This window comes from Bos indicus, chromosome 8 (assembly GCF_029378745.1).
Source record: "Bos indicus isolate NIAB-ARS_2022 breed Sahiwal x Tharparkar chromosome 8, NIAB-ARS_B.indTharparkar_mat_pri_1.0, whole genome shotgun sequence".
Lineage (NCBI taxonomy): Eukaryota > Metazoa > Chordata > Mammalia > Artiodactyla > Bovidae > Bos > Bos indicus.
The window spans coordinates 103,148,296-103,164,489 of record NC_091767.1 but is presented as its reverse complement, the minus strand read 5'-3'; the positions used below and the strand labels follow the sequence as shown (position 1 = coordinate 103,164,489).

Below are 16,194 nucleotides of genomic sequence, written 5' to 3'. Positions count from 1 at the left end.
TGATCAGCTATTCCTGCTATGGGCACCTATGCCTGGAAACCACTGAGTGCTTTTGCAGGGGACATCCCCACGCAGGTACACACACAGGCATGGGAGGGGCCACCTGTCTTGTTCTAGCATGAGAGTTGCAGTGGTCACTTCCAGCTTCAACATGCCGGGCTGTAGCTCACGTCCTGTGCAGCTGGTAACCCACGTGTGACACCCACCACAAGTCTTGTACGTCACATAAAGGCAGCCAGAGGCAATCCCCATGGCTCGCTGGAAGCTTCCATGGTGACACTGGGTTCCAAGAGCTGCCACAAACCACACAAAGCCTATAGGCAGTTCTCTGCAGAAACTGCAGGTACAAAAACTCCCAGCCACAAGATCAAGAGTAAAAGCAAGATATGAAAGCCATGATCCTTAGTTGAGCTGGTATCTACCACTAGTAAGTCTGTGATGACCAGCCTGTTTAACTCATTTATGACTACTGCTGCCAAACCCCAGCTCTTCTCTACACAGTACCTGAAAACCATTACCTTCAAGGCTGATTACTTACTCTCCTTTCGGGAGATGTAAGCACATAAGCATAGCTTCAAAATTTGCGGGGGGCGGGGGGCTCCCCAGGTGGTGCTAATGGTAAAGAACCCACCTGCCAATGTGGAGATGTACATTTTTAAGAACCACATCCTTGCTCCTGATTAGCCCTCTGAACCAGAATAGAGCAGCACAGCTCATTCCTCGGCTGTCTCCGGTCCAGCCTCCTGACTCATGTAAGCGAGCTCTCCATTTACTTGCTTGTACATTTCATGGGTGACCTGAAAGGCCCGAAGTCCCAGAAGGACTATGTCACCACTCCATCCTACATGCCACATATCTAGGCAGGCGGCCCAAGGCTCCTTCCATCCAGGCATGAATCAGGATTCCCGGTTCTCAGGATACAATGTGTCTCAGCAGTTTTCCCTGATGACTGGTAAGAAACGGTTGGGGTGTGCCATTCACTGCCTGCTCACCCTTCTGCAGTCTGAGCCCTTCCTGCATAGACTCAGACAACACTGGAGCAGACATCCATTGGCTTCCTGCTAGGCTATGATTCAGAGAGGGGTTTCACGAGTAGTACCCGGTAGAGAGAGGCCAGGAGAGCAGAGCTCCCAGTGAACCACTCTTCCTCATGCAGAGCAGCTCTTCAGAGAAATGAGTCTTTCAATTGGGTTTTCTGAAAGATGGGGGAGGAGGTGCAAACTCATGCCAAGGAGTTCCAGGCAGGTGAGGTAAATGGATGAACTGGGCGGGATGCGAGACAGACAACAGCATGATCACAACGAGAAATGGCGCCTGCCACATGGCCATTGTGCTGGGGAGGCGGGAGGGAGTGGTGGGGACTGTGGAAAACTGGAGAGCACGCGCTCTGGGACTCAGCCTCAAGGCAACTGGCTGCCCTGCAGGAAAGTGAGCCCAGGACTGCCAGATCTGACTTTTCCATGTCAGTGAGAAATCAAGTTTCACAAGAACATCTAACGTACAAAAGTTAGCAAATAATTAAAAAAAATTTAAAACCCCGTAGGCCATGACTTACGAAAAAACACTCTCCTGCTTAAAAAAATTCGTTTGCAAACCATCTTGTACAACCCTCTGACTTAGGGTAAGGAAACCCAGACTCAGAGAGGCTAGGTGGCTCGTCAGAATCACAGAGCCGGCAGGAGGCAGAGCAGGGACCCAGATCCGTCCCAGAGAGCCACGGGCCCTCCACCCTCGCTCTTGCAAGGGAACAATGACCGCGGGCACAGCTGTGGCAGGCCGGGGGAGAGGGGCGGGGAGCGGAGGCAGCGTGAAGGGAACAGAGGCCATTGGTACCTGCGGTCGCCTTGCTTGCTGGAGATCCCGAGTTTGGAGTGCGGAACGTCTGGGTTTGGGTGGCTGGAGGGGTGCGGTGTAAGAGGGTGGAGCATCGGACCACGGAGGCCGGAGCCTTTTTCCCCGACTGGTTCGTCTGGGTCTTCGCTGCCACGAAGCGTGGAGACGGGGAGACCTCTGGATGCGAACACTCAGAGCCTGTGTCTGGATCGTCCGGTGGCTCCCACCCGGGGGCGGTACCTGAGAGGGTCACGCTCTCAGTTGCCGAGGGCCCTTGGAGCTGGGCCACAGACCCCTACGCTCGAGGGTCGAAACTCCTCTCTGGCTACCACCTGGAGCCCAAGAAAGTCTGGGAGTCTAGAACCTTCTCCAGCTTCTCCCTGAGCAAAACCTGATCGCCAGCTTACACTCACCATTACCTGGAGGCCACTGACCAGTCCACAGGGTGGGTCATCCGTAACCCTTGAACAGTCCAGGCTCTGAGTGTCTAAGAACTCACTCTGGGACCCATGCTTGGGGCATGGATGAGTCAACCCAGGGTCAAATGCACTTTCTAAAATGTAGGTCCCTAAGCCTCTTTTCTTCCTAAGGCAGGCTGGCTCAGCAGATACAGCAGACAACAGAGGCAGAGGCTAGGAGGGCCGGCTGGCTGGGGCGGGGCTGGGAGAAGGGACGAGCAGGGGGCGGCTGTCGCCCCGTGGTCTCAGGGGCAGGGGTTGGTGGTGCTCCTGGACACTGCCTGGGGTGGGTGCTCTCAGGGGTCAGTGCTCAACCCGACGACCGATGCTTAAGTGCAGCAGCTCCTTGAAGGGCAGCTTGTGTCGCCGATTCCCAGATCCCCTACCTCCCTGGCTGGCATCCTTTGCAGAAGCTGGGCTTACTGAGGGCAGGGGTGTGTTGGGGGGCTGATCCTCAGGTGGTCTCCAGCTCTGGTGGTCTCGGGTGGCAGCAGTCTGCCTCCTTCACACGGTCCGGAGACATGGTTACTAGCGCTGGCAAGCCCCGAATGCGACCACAGTGCCACCTCCAAACCAAGAGGGGAGGCAGTGGCTTTAGTCCACTGCAACTGTCGCTGAGGTGAGAGCAGGTCAGGCGGCAAGAGAAGGGACCCCTCTGGGGCTGACCGGGGCCACAGGGCCCACAGCAGTGGGAACATCTCGAGGGCACCACCTTGCCACAGAGCCTGGCTGGGGCCTGAGAAGGACCCTGCCCTGCAGCCTGCCTCAGGGGAGAGGAGAGGCCTCCTTACCCCCGCTCCCAGGGCAGTGCCCACCCTGGGCACAGATGCTGCGCTCGCTGCTTTCACTGCCAAAGAGCAAATGGGCGCTCTCTGTTCCTCCACCTCTGCCCATCCCTGGCCGGAGGTGAAGCGCAGGTCTGGAGAAGCAGGAGGCAGGGCTAGGTTCAAGGCTGCACAGGACTCAAGGCCCTGAGGTCGCTCACAGGACTCAGGCTGCCCCCCATCCCTTTGCGGAGTCACTGCCTTCCGAGCACAGCAGTGGCCGGATGCCAAGAGCTGCGGGTGGGGAGTCCTTCAGTCATGGCCCCTAAGCAAGAACTCACCTGCCCCCCTGAACTCGGAAAGAAACCCCCCAGGCTTAGACTGTGGAGAACACGATTGTCCTCCACTACTCTCTCCCCAAGCCCCTGCCCCACGTCTGGATTCTTAACTTTCTCAATCAGGACCTGGAGAGGGGCAAGTGGGGAAGGACACCTACATAGGTCCTCTCTTTCCTCCTTTCCTTCCAGAGAAAAGGAACTTGAAGGCCCTGAATCCAACTGGAAGGCGGCTCATCTCACACTTCCCAATTTTTTTTTTTGGCTACAGAATAAATCTACACATCAAACCTTGAGGGAGATGTCCAGTGTCCCATCTCTGATTTCTCCCCCACCTCCCTGAAGCACAGTTTGGGGACCACAGCTCGTGGTTCTCTATAATGGAACCAGCACTGAGTGTGCTGTGAGCCCAGCCCACCTTTGAATTTCAGGTCAGTCACCTCTGACCTCCGTGGTCTTGGCCTCAGTTTCCCTACCTCAACTCCACCGATAAAAGTGGGACACCCATTTCTGCACTACCAACCTCACGGGGATTTAATGAGAATCCACACAAGTCACAGAAGCACCTTGAATAAACTACTCTTCAAATGTAAACAGGTATTAACGATATTTTTTTAGGATTAAAGAAATCAAGGCCCAGAATGGTTAATAAGTTTAGGGCCACACAGAAAGTCAGGGCCAAGATGGGACGGGGCCCAATGCTGCCAGCTTCCCACGGAAGCCTTTGAGCAAGACCATGTGGTCCCCTTAGGCACTAACACATACTCTGGGCACCTTTGCGCAAGGGACAGAGAATTCTTGAGCAAAGAGCAGAGCACACTGCTTCCCGTCTTAGGCCCCATCTCCACATGCAGAATGGTTTCTAGGAGACCCTCTGGGTCAGATCTCATGGTCTTCGATCTTGCTGTCAAAACCCTGGCATCCATGTGCGAGCGCCCCTGCTCCCCTGAAGCAGGGAGCTCACGACACCCAGAAACACTTGCTACAATGAACCCTAGGGCATCACCTGCTTGCTTTGGCCTGGGACCTGCCCACTTCCTGCCCCCTCAATCTTCCAAGCTTCATGGCCTTTGCTTATGCTGTTCCCTCTGCCTAGAATGTTCTTCCCTCGTTTCTGCCTGGATCACTACTTCTGGTCCTACATAGCTCCACCTAAACATCACTTCCGTTGGAAGCCCTCCCTCATGCCCTATTTGGTCATGTATCTTTCAGTCCCCCTCTCCTCTTCCCTTCTAAGATCTGACCACCACCAATGGAGACACATGGTGTGATCTTTCAACCAATGTCTCTTCCCCCGATTATTATCCTGTATGTTCTGTGAGGGAGGGACTCCACCAGTTTGGCCCAACCAGGGCTCATTCCCTGACACACAGGAAGTGCCAAACTAAGAGATTTGAACAACATTATTAACCAACTTAACCTAATTGACACTATACTCAGGGAATGCTCTTCCCAACTCACTTTATGAGGCCAGCATTACTCTAAAACCCAATCAAGACAAGGACATTACAAGAGTGATGAGATGAGATGGTTAGATGGCATCACCGACTCAATGGACATGAGTCTGAGCAAGCTCTGGGAGTTGGTGATGAACAGGGAAGCCTAGCGTGCTGCAGTCCATGGGGTCACAGTCGGACATGACGGAGATACTGAACTGAACTGATTACAAGAGAAGTAAAGTACACTGCTGGTTGAAATGCAAAATGGCACAGTGTCTGACTGTTTCTTAAAAGTTAAACATACACCTATCATATGATCCAGACTAGGTACTTATACAAGAGAAATGAAAGCATTTGTCCATAGTAAGATACATTCACAGCAGCTTTAATTGTATTAGCTCCAAACTGGAAACAAGCTAAATGTCAATTCATAAATAAACAGATGAAGGCAACATGGTATCCGTATCTAGACAACGGAGCACTGCTATTTCTCAATCAAAAGGAATGAACTACTGATACATTTAAACATGGATGAATCTTTAAACAAAAGAAGCCAGACCCCACCACACATAGTAGAAAAGATTCCATATTTGCAAGATTCTAGAAAATGTTATGGGCCGTCTTCCCTGGTGGCTCAGTTGGTAAAAGAATCCACCTGCAATGCAGGAGATGTAAGAGACAAGGGTTCGATCCCTGGGTCGGGAAGATCCCCTGGAAGGAAATGGCAACCCACTCCAGTATTCTTGCCTGGAAAAATCCCATGGACAGGCAACAGCCCATGGGGTCGCAAGAGCTGGACGCAACTGAGCGACTAAGCCACCACTGCAGAACACGCGTAACCTGATCTGTAGTAACAGGAAGCAGAGCAGCGCTTGCCGGAAAGAGAGAAGAGGTGAGTGAGGGGCTATAAGAGGGCACGAGGGAACTTCCGGGGGTGATGGGCGGAAGCAGAGCACTGCTTGCCTGGAAAGACAGAAGAGGTGAGTGAGGGGCTATAAGAGGGCACGAGGGAACTTCCGGGGGTGATGGGCGGAAGCAGCGCAGTGCTTGCCGGAAAGAGAGAAGAGGTGAGTGAGGGGCTATATAAGAGGACACGAGGGAACTTCCGGGGGTGATGGGCATGTCCACCATCTTGACTGTGGTGATGGTTTCATGGACGCGTACACAGAACAAATTACTTCCTTTAAATAAGGTACTTTATTGGATGATGACATATTAACACCTCTGGTATCTTCAAAACACCAGAAATATTTACTTTCTTGATTATGACCATGATTAATGGACCAGTGACTGAATCTGGGGCACTCTCCTAATCCTAGAACTGCAGTTTCCCACCGTTGAAGGGTCAGTGTTGGCAATGACAGTAAAAGCCAGGTACAACCCTAGGGAATTTTAGATAGAAGTAATCAGAAAACACATGCTTGATAACAGACTAACTCTACAAACTATCCTAGGTCTCAGAGTAGTTTAGATGCCTTTCCAAGAAAAAGAAGCTTAAAAACAGAAGTCATTCTTCTGGAGAAGCAGCATTCCAATTCTGTAATGTTTTTTAGTTCATTCCATGGTTTTCTGATAATCAATGTATTTTAATAAAGAAAAGGCATGATAACTTAAAAAAAAATCAATCCATGTAATTGACCACATTATCAGAATAAAAAATAAGAATCATAGAATCAGCTCAACAGATGTAGAAAAAACACGTAACACCAATTTATGACAAAAACTTTCATAAACTAGAAATAGAAGGTAACTTTCTTAACAGATAAAGAGGTATCTATGAAAACCTATTTCAGCTAATACAGTGCTTAATGATGAAAATGATCAGATTCAATGATGAAAACCTGAACCCTATGATTAGGAACCAGGCAAAGACATACACTCATTTCATTTATTCAACAGCTAACTGGAAGGTCCTAATCAGCATAATAGGAAAGAATAATAAAAGGAATACAGATTAGAAAAAAAGATGTACAGCAGTCTTTATTAGTAGATGACATGAGTATGTACAAGAAAAATTTCAAGAAATTTACAAAAAAGCTAACAGAACTAGTAGGCAAAGTTAACAAAATTGTAGGATACAAATTCAATATATAGAAATTAATTGTATGTAATAGCAACAAAACTGAAAATAAAAAAAACCACAGTAGCATAGAAAAAACCATAAAAAACTTAGATATAACTTAATGAAATATGTGCAAGACCTCTACTCTGAAAATATAAATTATTGCTAAGAGAAATTTAAACAGACCTAAACCAATGCAGAGACACACTATGTTCATGAACTGGAAGATCGAATATTATGAGGTCTATTCTCCCCAGATTGGTCCACAGATTCAGCATAATCCTAAACAAAATCCAAGAGGTAATTTTGTTGTAGCAATTGGCTAGAAGACTAATATTTATATTGCAAGGCAAAGTTCCTTGTTTCTTAAAAATACACAAAGTTGAAAAACTGGAAGCACCTGATCTAAGACTTAGAGTAAATAAGACCATGTTGGCATAAACACAGCCAAACAGCTCAATGGAACAGAAATAAACTCACACTTACTCATGTATTAAACTGATTTTCAACAAAGGTCCCAATGTTATGTAATATATAAAGGACACTCTTTTCAACAAATGGTGTTGAAACAACCAGATATCCATATGGTACAAAGTGAATCTCAAATCATATCTCTCATCATTCACAAAAATTAACTTGAAATGGATCAGAGACTAAAATGCAGAAGTTGATAGTAGAAAGCTTCTAAAATATAATAAAGGAGAATATCTTCACTACCAAGGTAGACAAGGATATCCTGAGCAGAACTGAGAAAACACTGGTCATAAAAAATTGATAAATTAGATCATTAAAAATGAAAAACAGCTGCTCATCAAAAGACACTGAATGAAAATCAACAGTCACACCAAAGACTAACAGCAAATGTTCATTATGTATATATACTCAAAGCTTCAGCTTTTCCAGTGGTCATGTATGGATGTGAGAGCTGGAACATAAAGGCTGAGAGCCAAAGAACCAATGCTTTTGAACTGTGGTGTTGAAGGAGAGTCTTGAGAGTCCCTTGGACTGCAAGGAGATCAAATGAGTCAATCCTAAAAGAAATCAACCCTGAATATTCACTGGAAGGACTGAAGCTCAAGCTGAATTTCCAATACTTTGGTCACCTGATGCAAAGAGCCAATTCATTACAAAAGACCCTGATGCTGGGAAAGATTGAAGGCGGGAGGAGAAGGAGATGACAGAGGACGAGATGGTTGGATGGCATCACTGACTCAATCAACATGAGTTTGAGCAAGTTCCAGGAGATGGTGAAGGGCAGGGAAGCCTGGCATACTGCAGTCCATGGGACACAGAGTCAGACACGACTGAGTGACGGAACAACAAAATATACATATATATATATGTGGTAAAGAACCTGGATCTAGAATATATAAAGAACTCCTAGGGACCTCCTTGCTGGTCCAATAGTTAAGACTTCCAGCTTCCAATGTAGGGGGCATGGGTTCAATCCCTCAGTGGAACTAAGATCCCACATGCCATGGAGTGTGTGGCATGGTAAAAAAAAAAAAAAAAGAACTGGCATAATTTAACAATAAAAACAACCCAACCAAAAAAATGGTCAAAAGACTGCAACGGTTCCCAAAGTAAAATATACAAATGGCCAACACGCAAATGAAAAAGCGCTCAACATCATTAGTCATCAAGAAAACACAAATTAACACCATGGTGAAATACCACTACACACTCACCAGACTAGCTCGAATTAAATTGCTTCCTACCACCGAATGTTGGCAAGAATTCGTAGCAAGTGGAACTCCCATCCACGGCTGGTGGGAGTGTAAGGTGCTATAGCCATCTTGGGAAATGGTTTGTCAGTTTTTAAAAAGGTAAACACGCTCTCCCCTATGACCTGTCAATTCTACTCACTGGAATTTATCCAAGAGAAATGAACACATATGTCCACGGAAAGCCTGGTACAAGCATTTCCATAGCAGCTTTATTTGTAATTGTCCAAAGCTGGAAACAACTCAAATGAACAAACAAATGGCTAAACAAACTGGTATTTTCATACAACAGAATATTGCTAAGAAGTAAAAAAAAAAAAGAACTGATATAACAACATGTATGAATCTTCTTCCACCCACAGTCAGCCAACATCCCTCTGGATGCCCTCACCAGACCCAGGGGCTCTCAAGGCCTGGCCCTGGTTACCCTTGATGAAGCCATCAAGTACAGCCTCCAATTCCACACAGAACCTATGGACATACAAATCACTAGATCCAAAGGCCACTGGAGGGGCTACTTCTTGGTCAGATTTAAGAATTAGTCCTCTGTTGCATTTAGCCTAAATCTCTCACTCTGTATTTTAAACACAGATGATCCTAGAGTCTCTGGACTTCAGCAATAAAGAGATGCATTCAACAAACAGATGCAGAAAGACAGAGAGAGTCCACAATGGACAGAACAACAAAATGAGGAACGGAGAAAGAGAGGACAGCCCTTCAGGAGAGAAGTACCTGGATGTTCGGGGGAAAAGAATCAGGGAACAGATGAAGTACCCATTCCCATCGTACCACCCGACACGTGATGCAGAGGAACTTCCTAGTTACAAGTATGGGCCTGGAGGTTGCTTGTCAGGGCTCAAAGCCAAGTCCTTCTTCTTATTAACTCCATGATCTTATTCAACTTGTTCCAAGAGTCATTTGGGGGAAAGAGAAGAAACAGGGTCCTCCAAAGGCTGACACCCAAGGGGCAGACTGGCTTTGTAACTACCAGCACCGTAAGTGCACTTTGGGTGAGTAATTGTAAGTGCGCCCAGGAGAGCGCAGGTAAGCAGGCATCCGTGGACAGCGGCCCCTTTCCCCGCCCATGGAAAGCGGGGACCTCAGAAGGCTCTGAGTGGTGGCGCTCAAGCCACAGCCCTGATGTCTCAGCAGCAGCAACACAAATGGGCAAAATGGATGGGTCAGTGCCCATCAAGCGGAAACTGGGTCCTCTCTCCCCCACTCGCAGGACCTTGCCAGGCAACCCACACATCCTTAGCCCGGGTGGTGGGACATGTTCCTCTAGTTGGGCCACTGCAGACGCCTGCCTGAGGGTCTCCCTAAGGAAGAGATGACTTGAACCCAGGCTCCTGGGCTGAAGAGACCTTGAGAGCTCCCACAGCAGGGAAACTTGAGCGCAGAGAAGGGAAGTGACAGACTCAAAGGTCACGCAGCAGTCAGGGGCCAAGCAAGACAAGAATCTTAGGGAAGCTGGCTCCACCACCTTCAGGGGCTCTGAACACCTCTCCCTGCCCACCTGAAGGCCCTCAAGGGGTCACGTGCCTGTGCCAATATCAGGGCTCAAGGAGGGTCGGGCCTCCCACACTGTGGACACCTTGAACCCTGATGACCTTGCACAATCCCTCCCCCTTCCTGAAATCTTTCCACCCACTGACTGTGGAGGGAGATCCCCACAGCTCTGTTGGGACAAACAAAAGCAGAGATACTCCCAAAGACCTCGTAAACATTCCCCCCTACTGCCCTGCAATTCTGGTTAAGCCCCACCCTATCAGGACTCTGGTTGAGAACTGAGGGCTCATCTACTTAGGGATCTAAGGATATAGCACCTCTGACACCCAGTAAGGAAGCTGGCAAATCGGAATGGAAAGCCAGGATGTCCCTGTGGTAGGGGTCCTTAGAACACTTTCTCTTCCAGGCCAGGGGAGGAGGTGGGGATTGGGGGCCAGAGGCAGGATGGGGCCTGCCCAAGGCCACACACAAGCCTGTGACCCCACTGGAACTGATACCCGGGGCTTCTGAGGCCTGGCCTGGCACTCCTTCTGACTTCACACCCTTCCTACCTCCAAGGACAAAGCTGTCTCATCTGGCCAACCATGCTCTAGCCTGCATTTAGGCCCTGCATTGGTTCAGACTGAAGGTGCTGGCTTCAGGGGTGGGGACTCAGGAACCACATGATGTGCCGGTGCTTAGAAGATGGCATCACTGACTCAAGGGACATGAGTGTGAGCAAACTCCGGGAGAAAGTGAAGGACAGGGAAGCCCGCGTGCTGCAGTTCATGGGGTGCAGAGAGTCGGACACGACTTAGCAACTGAACAACACACACGAGGTGAGGACAAGGCCCCTGAGGACTCGGGCAAGTGATGCCCACCCTTCCGCAGCCCAGATCCCCGTGGGCCCCAGGCCTCTGAGACCTTCGGGAGAGGTCTCAGGCTTTCCTAGCTTAAGGGTGGGACTTTTCCAGCTCCTGCAGGCAGGTGGCTCCAGGTCGGACCCGGATACCGAGAGACTGGCCCACCAGCACAAGTTGATCCTTGCTTTCGCCCTCCCCTGGCAAAACTCCAGAGCCTCAGCCTGTGGCTGGCTCGCCCCTCCCCCAAGCAGAGAAGGTACTCACTGATGGGGGCGTGTAAGGCCACGTGCTCCTGGTAGGGCGTGTAGTACTTGTACTGTTTTCCGCAGAATTCACAGGTGTAATTGCCGGTTTCTGTCCAAGAAGAGAGAAGTGTGGGAATGGGTGCCTGGTTCCCATCCAGAAGCAGCAGTGTGCTCCCTCCCCCCAGACTCCTCATTCTGGGACCACCAGGTAGAATCAGCAGCCCCTTTGAGTCAGACTGCCTGGGTTCAAATCCCAATTCCTCTATTTCAAGCTGTGCAACTTTAGGCAAATCTCTTAACCTCTCTGAGCCTCAGTTTTCCTATCTGCAAAATGGGGATAACAATAGGCCCACCTTATAGGGTTGCTGTGAGGATTAAATTTGTGTGTCACATGCTTAGAACAGTACCTGGCACACGCTGTCCTCCTCCATTGCTCCACCCCCAGACCCCGGTGCTCAGGAAATGTGTGGTGAACTGACTGTCCTCCAGTGCTAACCTCTTCATCACCCCCTGTTCAAGCCTTGCCCTCTGCAACAGCCACACCTGGGCCCCCTCATCTCCAGGACGTTCCCTGCCCCCAAACACCCCCCACCCCCTGGCAGAAGGGGTCACCTCTTCCTCTCGGGTCCCACCGGACTTCATCTTTACCTCTCTTTTGGCACTGCCTAACTTCTTTCTTCTTAAAAATTTCTGATGTAATATTGTTCACTGGGGGAAAATTATAAAATACTGATAAATACAAATACAAAATTTTAAATATAAGAGAAACTTCAATCATCTATAATCCCCCAAAGTAGCAGGTACCCCATGGGGTGGAGCGTTCACCTGGCCACTTGCCCTAGATCCGGCCTCTCACTCCCATCTCATCTCTCAGTGACATCAGCCGTCAGTCTTCTACGGGCCTTGAATTAACCGGCCCTGATCTATATGCTCTTGGTAACCTGGCACATTCAATGGACAATATTTTGTGGACATCTTGCTCAAATCAATAAGCATTGATCTCCATTACATTTATTGGCTGCCTGGTTCCCACTGGACTTTGAAATTTGCTGAGCCAGTCTCCTAAGCCAGAGGACACTGAGATTGTTTCAAAATTCCTTCCTTATAAAAAAAATGCTGCGATCTCCATCCTCGTAGAAATTTTTGCATATCTGCTCATTATTTTTGCACATCACTGCAAAATAAAGATTATCCCTCATAATCTGTGCACAATACTTCTTCAGGATAAATTAAGGGTGTGTGTTTTTAAGGCTTTTGATCACCAAAGCACCAACTACTTATTGAAAGGTTGGGTCAATTTTCATCCCCATAAGAAAAATATGAAAATGACTGTTTCCAGAGTTAAGTACTATCATCTTCTTAGTGTGCCTGAGAGGGAGAAATATATTGCACTGCTGATTTTATTTTCCATTTCTCTGAGTTCTCAGGAAGCTATTTTTCAGGATTAATGAACTACGGTTTTTCTTCTTTGGCTTTCCTATTTGAATTTACAGTCAATGTTTCTATAGGCATGTTTACCTTGTTAAAATCGCTAAGAACTCTATAGATTAAGGACATCAACATTTTGTTCTATAAGTTACATGTATTTTTTCTTCATTGGTTTCTTAGTCTGTTTACATTTTTTTCTTGGCATACAGAAGCTTTAAAAATTTTAGTAGCTAAATAATTTTTGTAACTGAATCACCAACACTGGGAAAGATATATTATTTGCTCTTTGTAGGCTTTTAAGTTGTTAGATCAACTGTTATTAATTGTCTTATTCAGACTCTATATAATCTTGTTTCTCTTCTCGCTCTGTCAAAGACTAAGTGTTGTGATCAATTTTTCCATTTGATTGTGTTTCTAAAATTATTTTGTATATTAGATATAATGTTGTTTGATGCAGACAGGCTCATAAGATCAAAACCTCCACTGTGAACCGGATCCTTTATTAATATCACACAATTTTCTAACACTGCTGCTGCTGCTTAGTCACTAAGTCATGTCCGACTCTTTCGTGACCTAATGGACTGTAGCCCACCAGGCTCCTCTGTCCATGGGATTTCCCAGGCAAGAATACTGGAGTGGGTTGCCATTTCCTTCTCCAGGGGATCTTCCCGACCCAGGGATTGAACCTGAGTCCCCGCCTTGGCAGGTGGATTCTTTACCTTTGAGCCACACTGCTGCTGCTAAGTCGCTTCAGTCGTGTCCGACTCTGTGCAACCCCATAGATGGCAGCCCACCAGGCTCCCCCGTCCCTGGGATTCTCCAGGCAAGAACACTGGAGCGGGTTGCCATTTCCTTCTCCAATGCATGACAGTGAAAGGTGACAGTGAAGTCGCTCAGTCGTGTCCGACTCCTAGCGACCCCATGAACTGCAGCCTTCCAGGCTCCTCTGTCCATGGGATTTTCCAGGCAAGAGTACTGGAGTGGGGTGCCATCGCCTTCTCCGTTGAGCCACGGGGGAAGCTCTATTTTCTAACACTGCTTCTCAAATGATGGTGGTCCCTCAGCATCACCTGAGAACCTGTTAGGAATGCAAATCCTTGGGACTTTTTGATTTTCTAAAAGAAAAATCCTAGGTATGGGATCCGGCAAACTGTTTTAACAGGTCCTACAGAGAATCCTCAAGTATGGGAAAGTTAAGAACTACTGCTCTAACTTTTAATTACATTGTTTTGTTAGTTTGCCTGGTATTCACATTAGTATTATTAATTGTTGATAATGACTGTGTTAGATTCTTCCTGCTACTTGTTCACATGTGTCTAAAGCCATTATCCTAAAATTTTTTGTACTTTCATTTATCAAACATGTATTCTGCTAAATGCTGGTACAAAATGTTGAGCAAAAACAGTCATGACAGTCTAGAAATAGAGAAAGGAAATACAAATAATGACACAAACAAATTTAAAATTTGAAGCACAACAGGTGTTCTTAAGGAGAACAGTGCTATGGAAACGCTAGCAGGGAATTCAGTTTAGTTAAGACAGTAGGGAAGTGCTCCCTGGGAAAGAGAAGTGTAAAAAATAAGGAATTAACTAGTTATGTCTCTAATACACTAGTAACAACTGGATGTTGGGGTTTTTTTTTGATTGCACCATGTGGCTTGCAGGATCTTAGTTCTCTGACCAGGGATTGAGACCAGGCCCTAGCAGTGAAAGCATCGAATCTTAACGACTGGACTTCCATGGATTACTTTAAATTAACCAGAGAATCTCTGTCTTCTAATAAAGGAAATTATGACATCTGCTTTCATTGCTATTATTGACTTGGTTTTATGATTTTTTTTTTTCCTGGTTTATTCCCTTAGCTTTTGGTTGTTTGATGTATGAACCCTTTTCTTTGCCTTTCCATTATTCTCTGGTATTCCATCATTTTCCAATATTCTCCATTGCTTTTAGATGGTCTCATTTGCTTTTAGAGAAAAGATACATTTCTCTAATTTTTATATTCAGGCAAGATGTGCTATTTTTATATCTCTTACCATTGAGAAAGACAGTTCAAGTCAGTACCTCTCAAACTTTAGCCTGAATAAGAATCATCTAGAAAAGCTGTTCGGAGAAGGCAATGGCACCCCACTCCAGTACTCTTGCCTGGAAAATCCCATGGACAGAGGAGCCTGGTGGGCTGCAGTCCATGGGGTCGCTAAGAGTCAGACATGACTGAGCGACTTCACTTTCACTTTTCACTTTCATGCATTGGAGAAGGAAATGGCAACCCGCTCCAGTGTTCTTGTCTGGAGAATCCCAAGGACGGGGGAGCCTGGTGGGCTGCCGTCTATGGGGTCGCACAGAGTCGGACACGACTGAAGCGACTTACCAGCAGCAGCAGCAGCAGAAAAGCTGTTACAACAGATTTCTGAGCCCCACCTTGGAGATTCTGATTTCGCAGGTCTGGTGTCGGGCCTGAGTTAACATTTCTAACAGGCCTCCAGGACATGCTGATGCTGCTGGTCTGGGGACCTCACTATGAGGACTGGCTTAACCGACTTCATCGTATCCCTCACTGGTTCCTTCTCGGGTTTGAAAGTTCATTCTTAATATTTTAGAATAATCTCTGTCTTCCTCATTTAATTTTATAATCAGATTTGCAACATTTTAAACTTACTTCTAGTTTACCTGGGTTTGGTATTCACCGCAAGTCCTCCTGTACTGTGAATTCAGTTCAGTTCAGTAGCTCAGTCGTGTCTGACTCTTTGCAACCCCATGAATCGCAGCATGCCAGGCCTCCCTGTCCATCACCAACTCCCGGAGTTCACTCAAACTCACGTCCATCGAGTCAGTGATGCCATCCAACCATCTCATCCTCTGTCGTCCCCTTCTCCTCCTGTCCTCAATCTTTGCCAGCATCAGGTTGACTCATTTCAAATGAGTCAGCTCTTCGTATCAGGTGGCCAAAGTATTGGAGTTTCAGCTTCAACATCAGTCTTTCCAATGAACACCCAGGACTGATCTCCTTTAGGATGGACTGGTTGGATCTCCTTGCAGTCCAAGGGACTCTCAAGAGTCTTCTCCAACACCACAGTTCAAGAGCATCAATTCTTCAGCACTCAGCTTTCGTTATAGTCCAACTCTTACATCCATACACGACCACTGGAAAAACCATAGCCTTGACTAGATGGATCTTTGTTGACAAAGTCATGTCTCTGCTTTTTAATTTGCTGTCTAGGTTGGTCATAACTTTCCTTCAAAGGAGTAAGCATCTTTTAATTTCATGGCTGCAATCACCATCTGCAGTGATTTTGGAGCCCAGAAAAATAAAGTCAGCCACTGTGTCCACTGTTTCCCCATCTATTTGCCATGAAGTGATGGGACTATGAATTAATGCCTCATAATTGAGCCCTTAAATCTATTCAACCAGTCAGTTCATTGGAGTATATCTTCAAGTAATTTTTTTTGAAGATGGGTTCACAGGAGAAACAGCCTGATTTTGAGCCCTTGCTTTTTTCTTTACACATAAATAAAAATTTGTCTAGATATAAAATTTTTAAGATTGCAACCTTTC

The 16,194-nt window shown here is 47.0% G+C and overlaps 1 protein-coding gene across 17 annotated transcripts in view; it reads right to left on the bottom strand.

The window, feature by feature from the left end:
* The window catches only part of ZNF618 (zinc finger protein 618), a 205,093-nt gene that overhangs the window by 34,102 nt on the left and 154,797 nt on the right, over positions 1 to 16,194 (bottom strand). For 6 of the 17 annotated variants that reach the window (XM_019966777.2, XM_019966780.2, XM_019966778.2 and 3 more), the window contains 3 exons: positions 11,860 to 11,919; positions 11,231 to 11,320; positions 1,834 to 2,073 (listed from right to left, as the gene is read on the bottom strand). In XM_019966777.2, coding sequence (XP_019822336.1) covers positions 1,834 to 2,073; positions 11,231 to 11,320; positions 11,860 to 11,919 — 390 coding nt within the window. The remainder of the gene's footprint in view (positions 1 to 1,833; positions 2,074 to 11,230; positions 11,321 to 11,859; positions 11,920 to 16,194) is intronic. The other 11 variants (XM_070795336.1, XM_019966782.2, XM_019966784.2 and 8 more) reach the window with 3 other exon arrangements.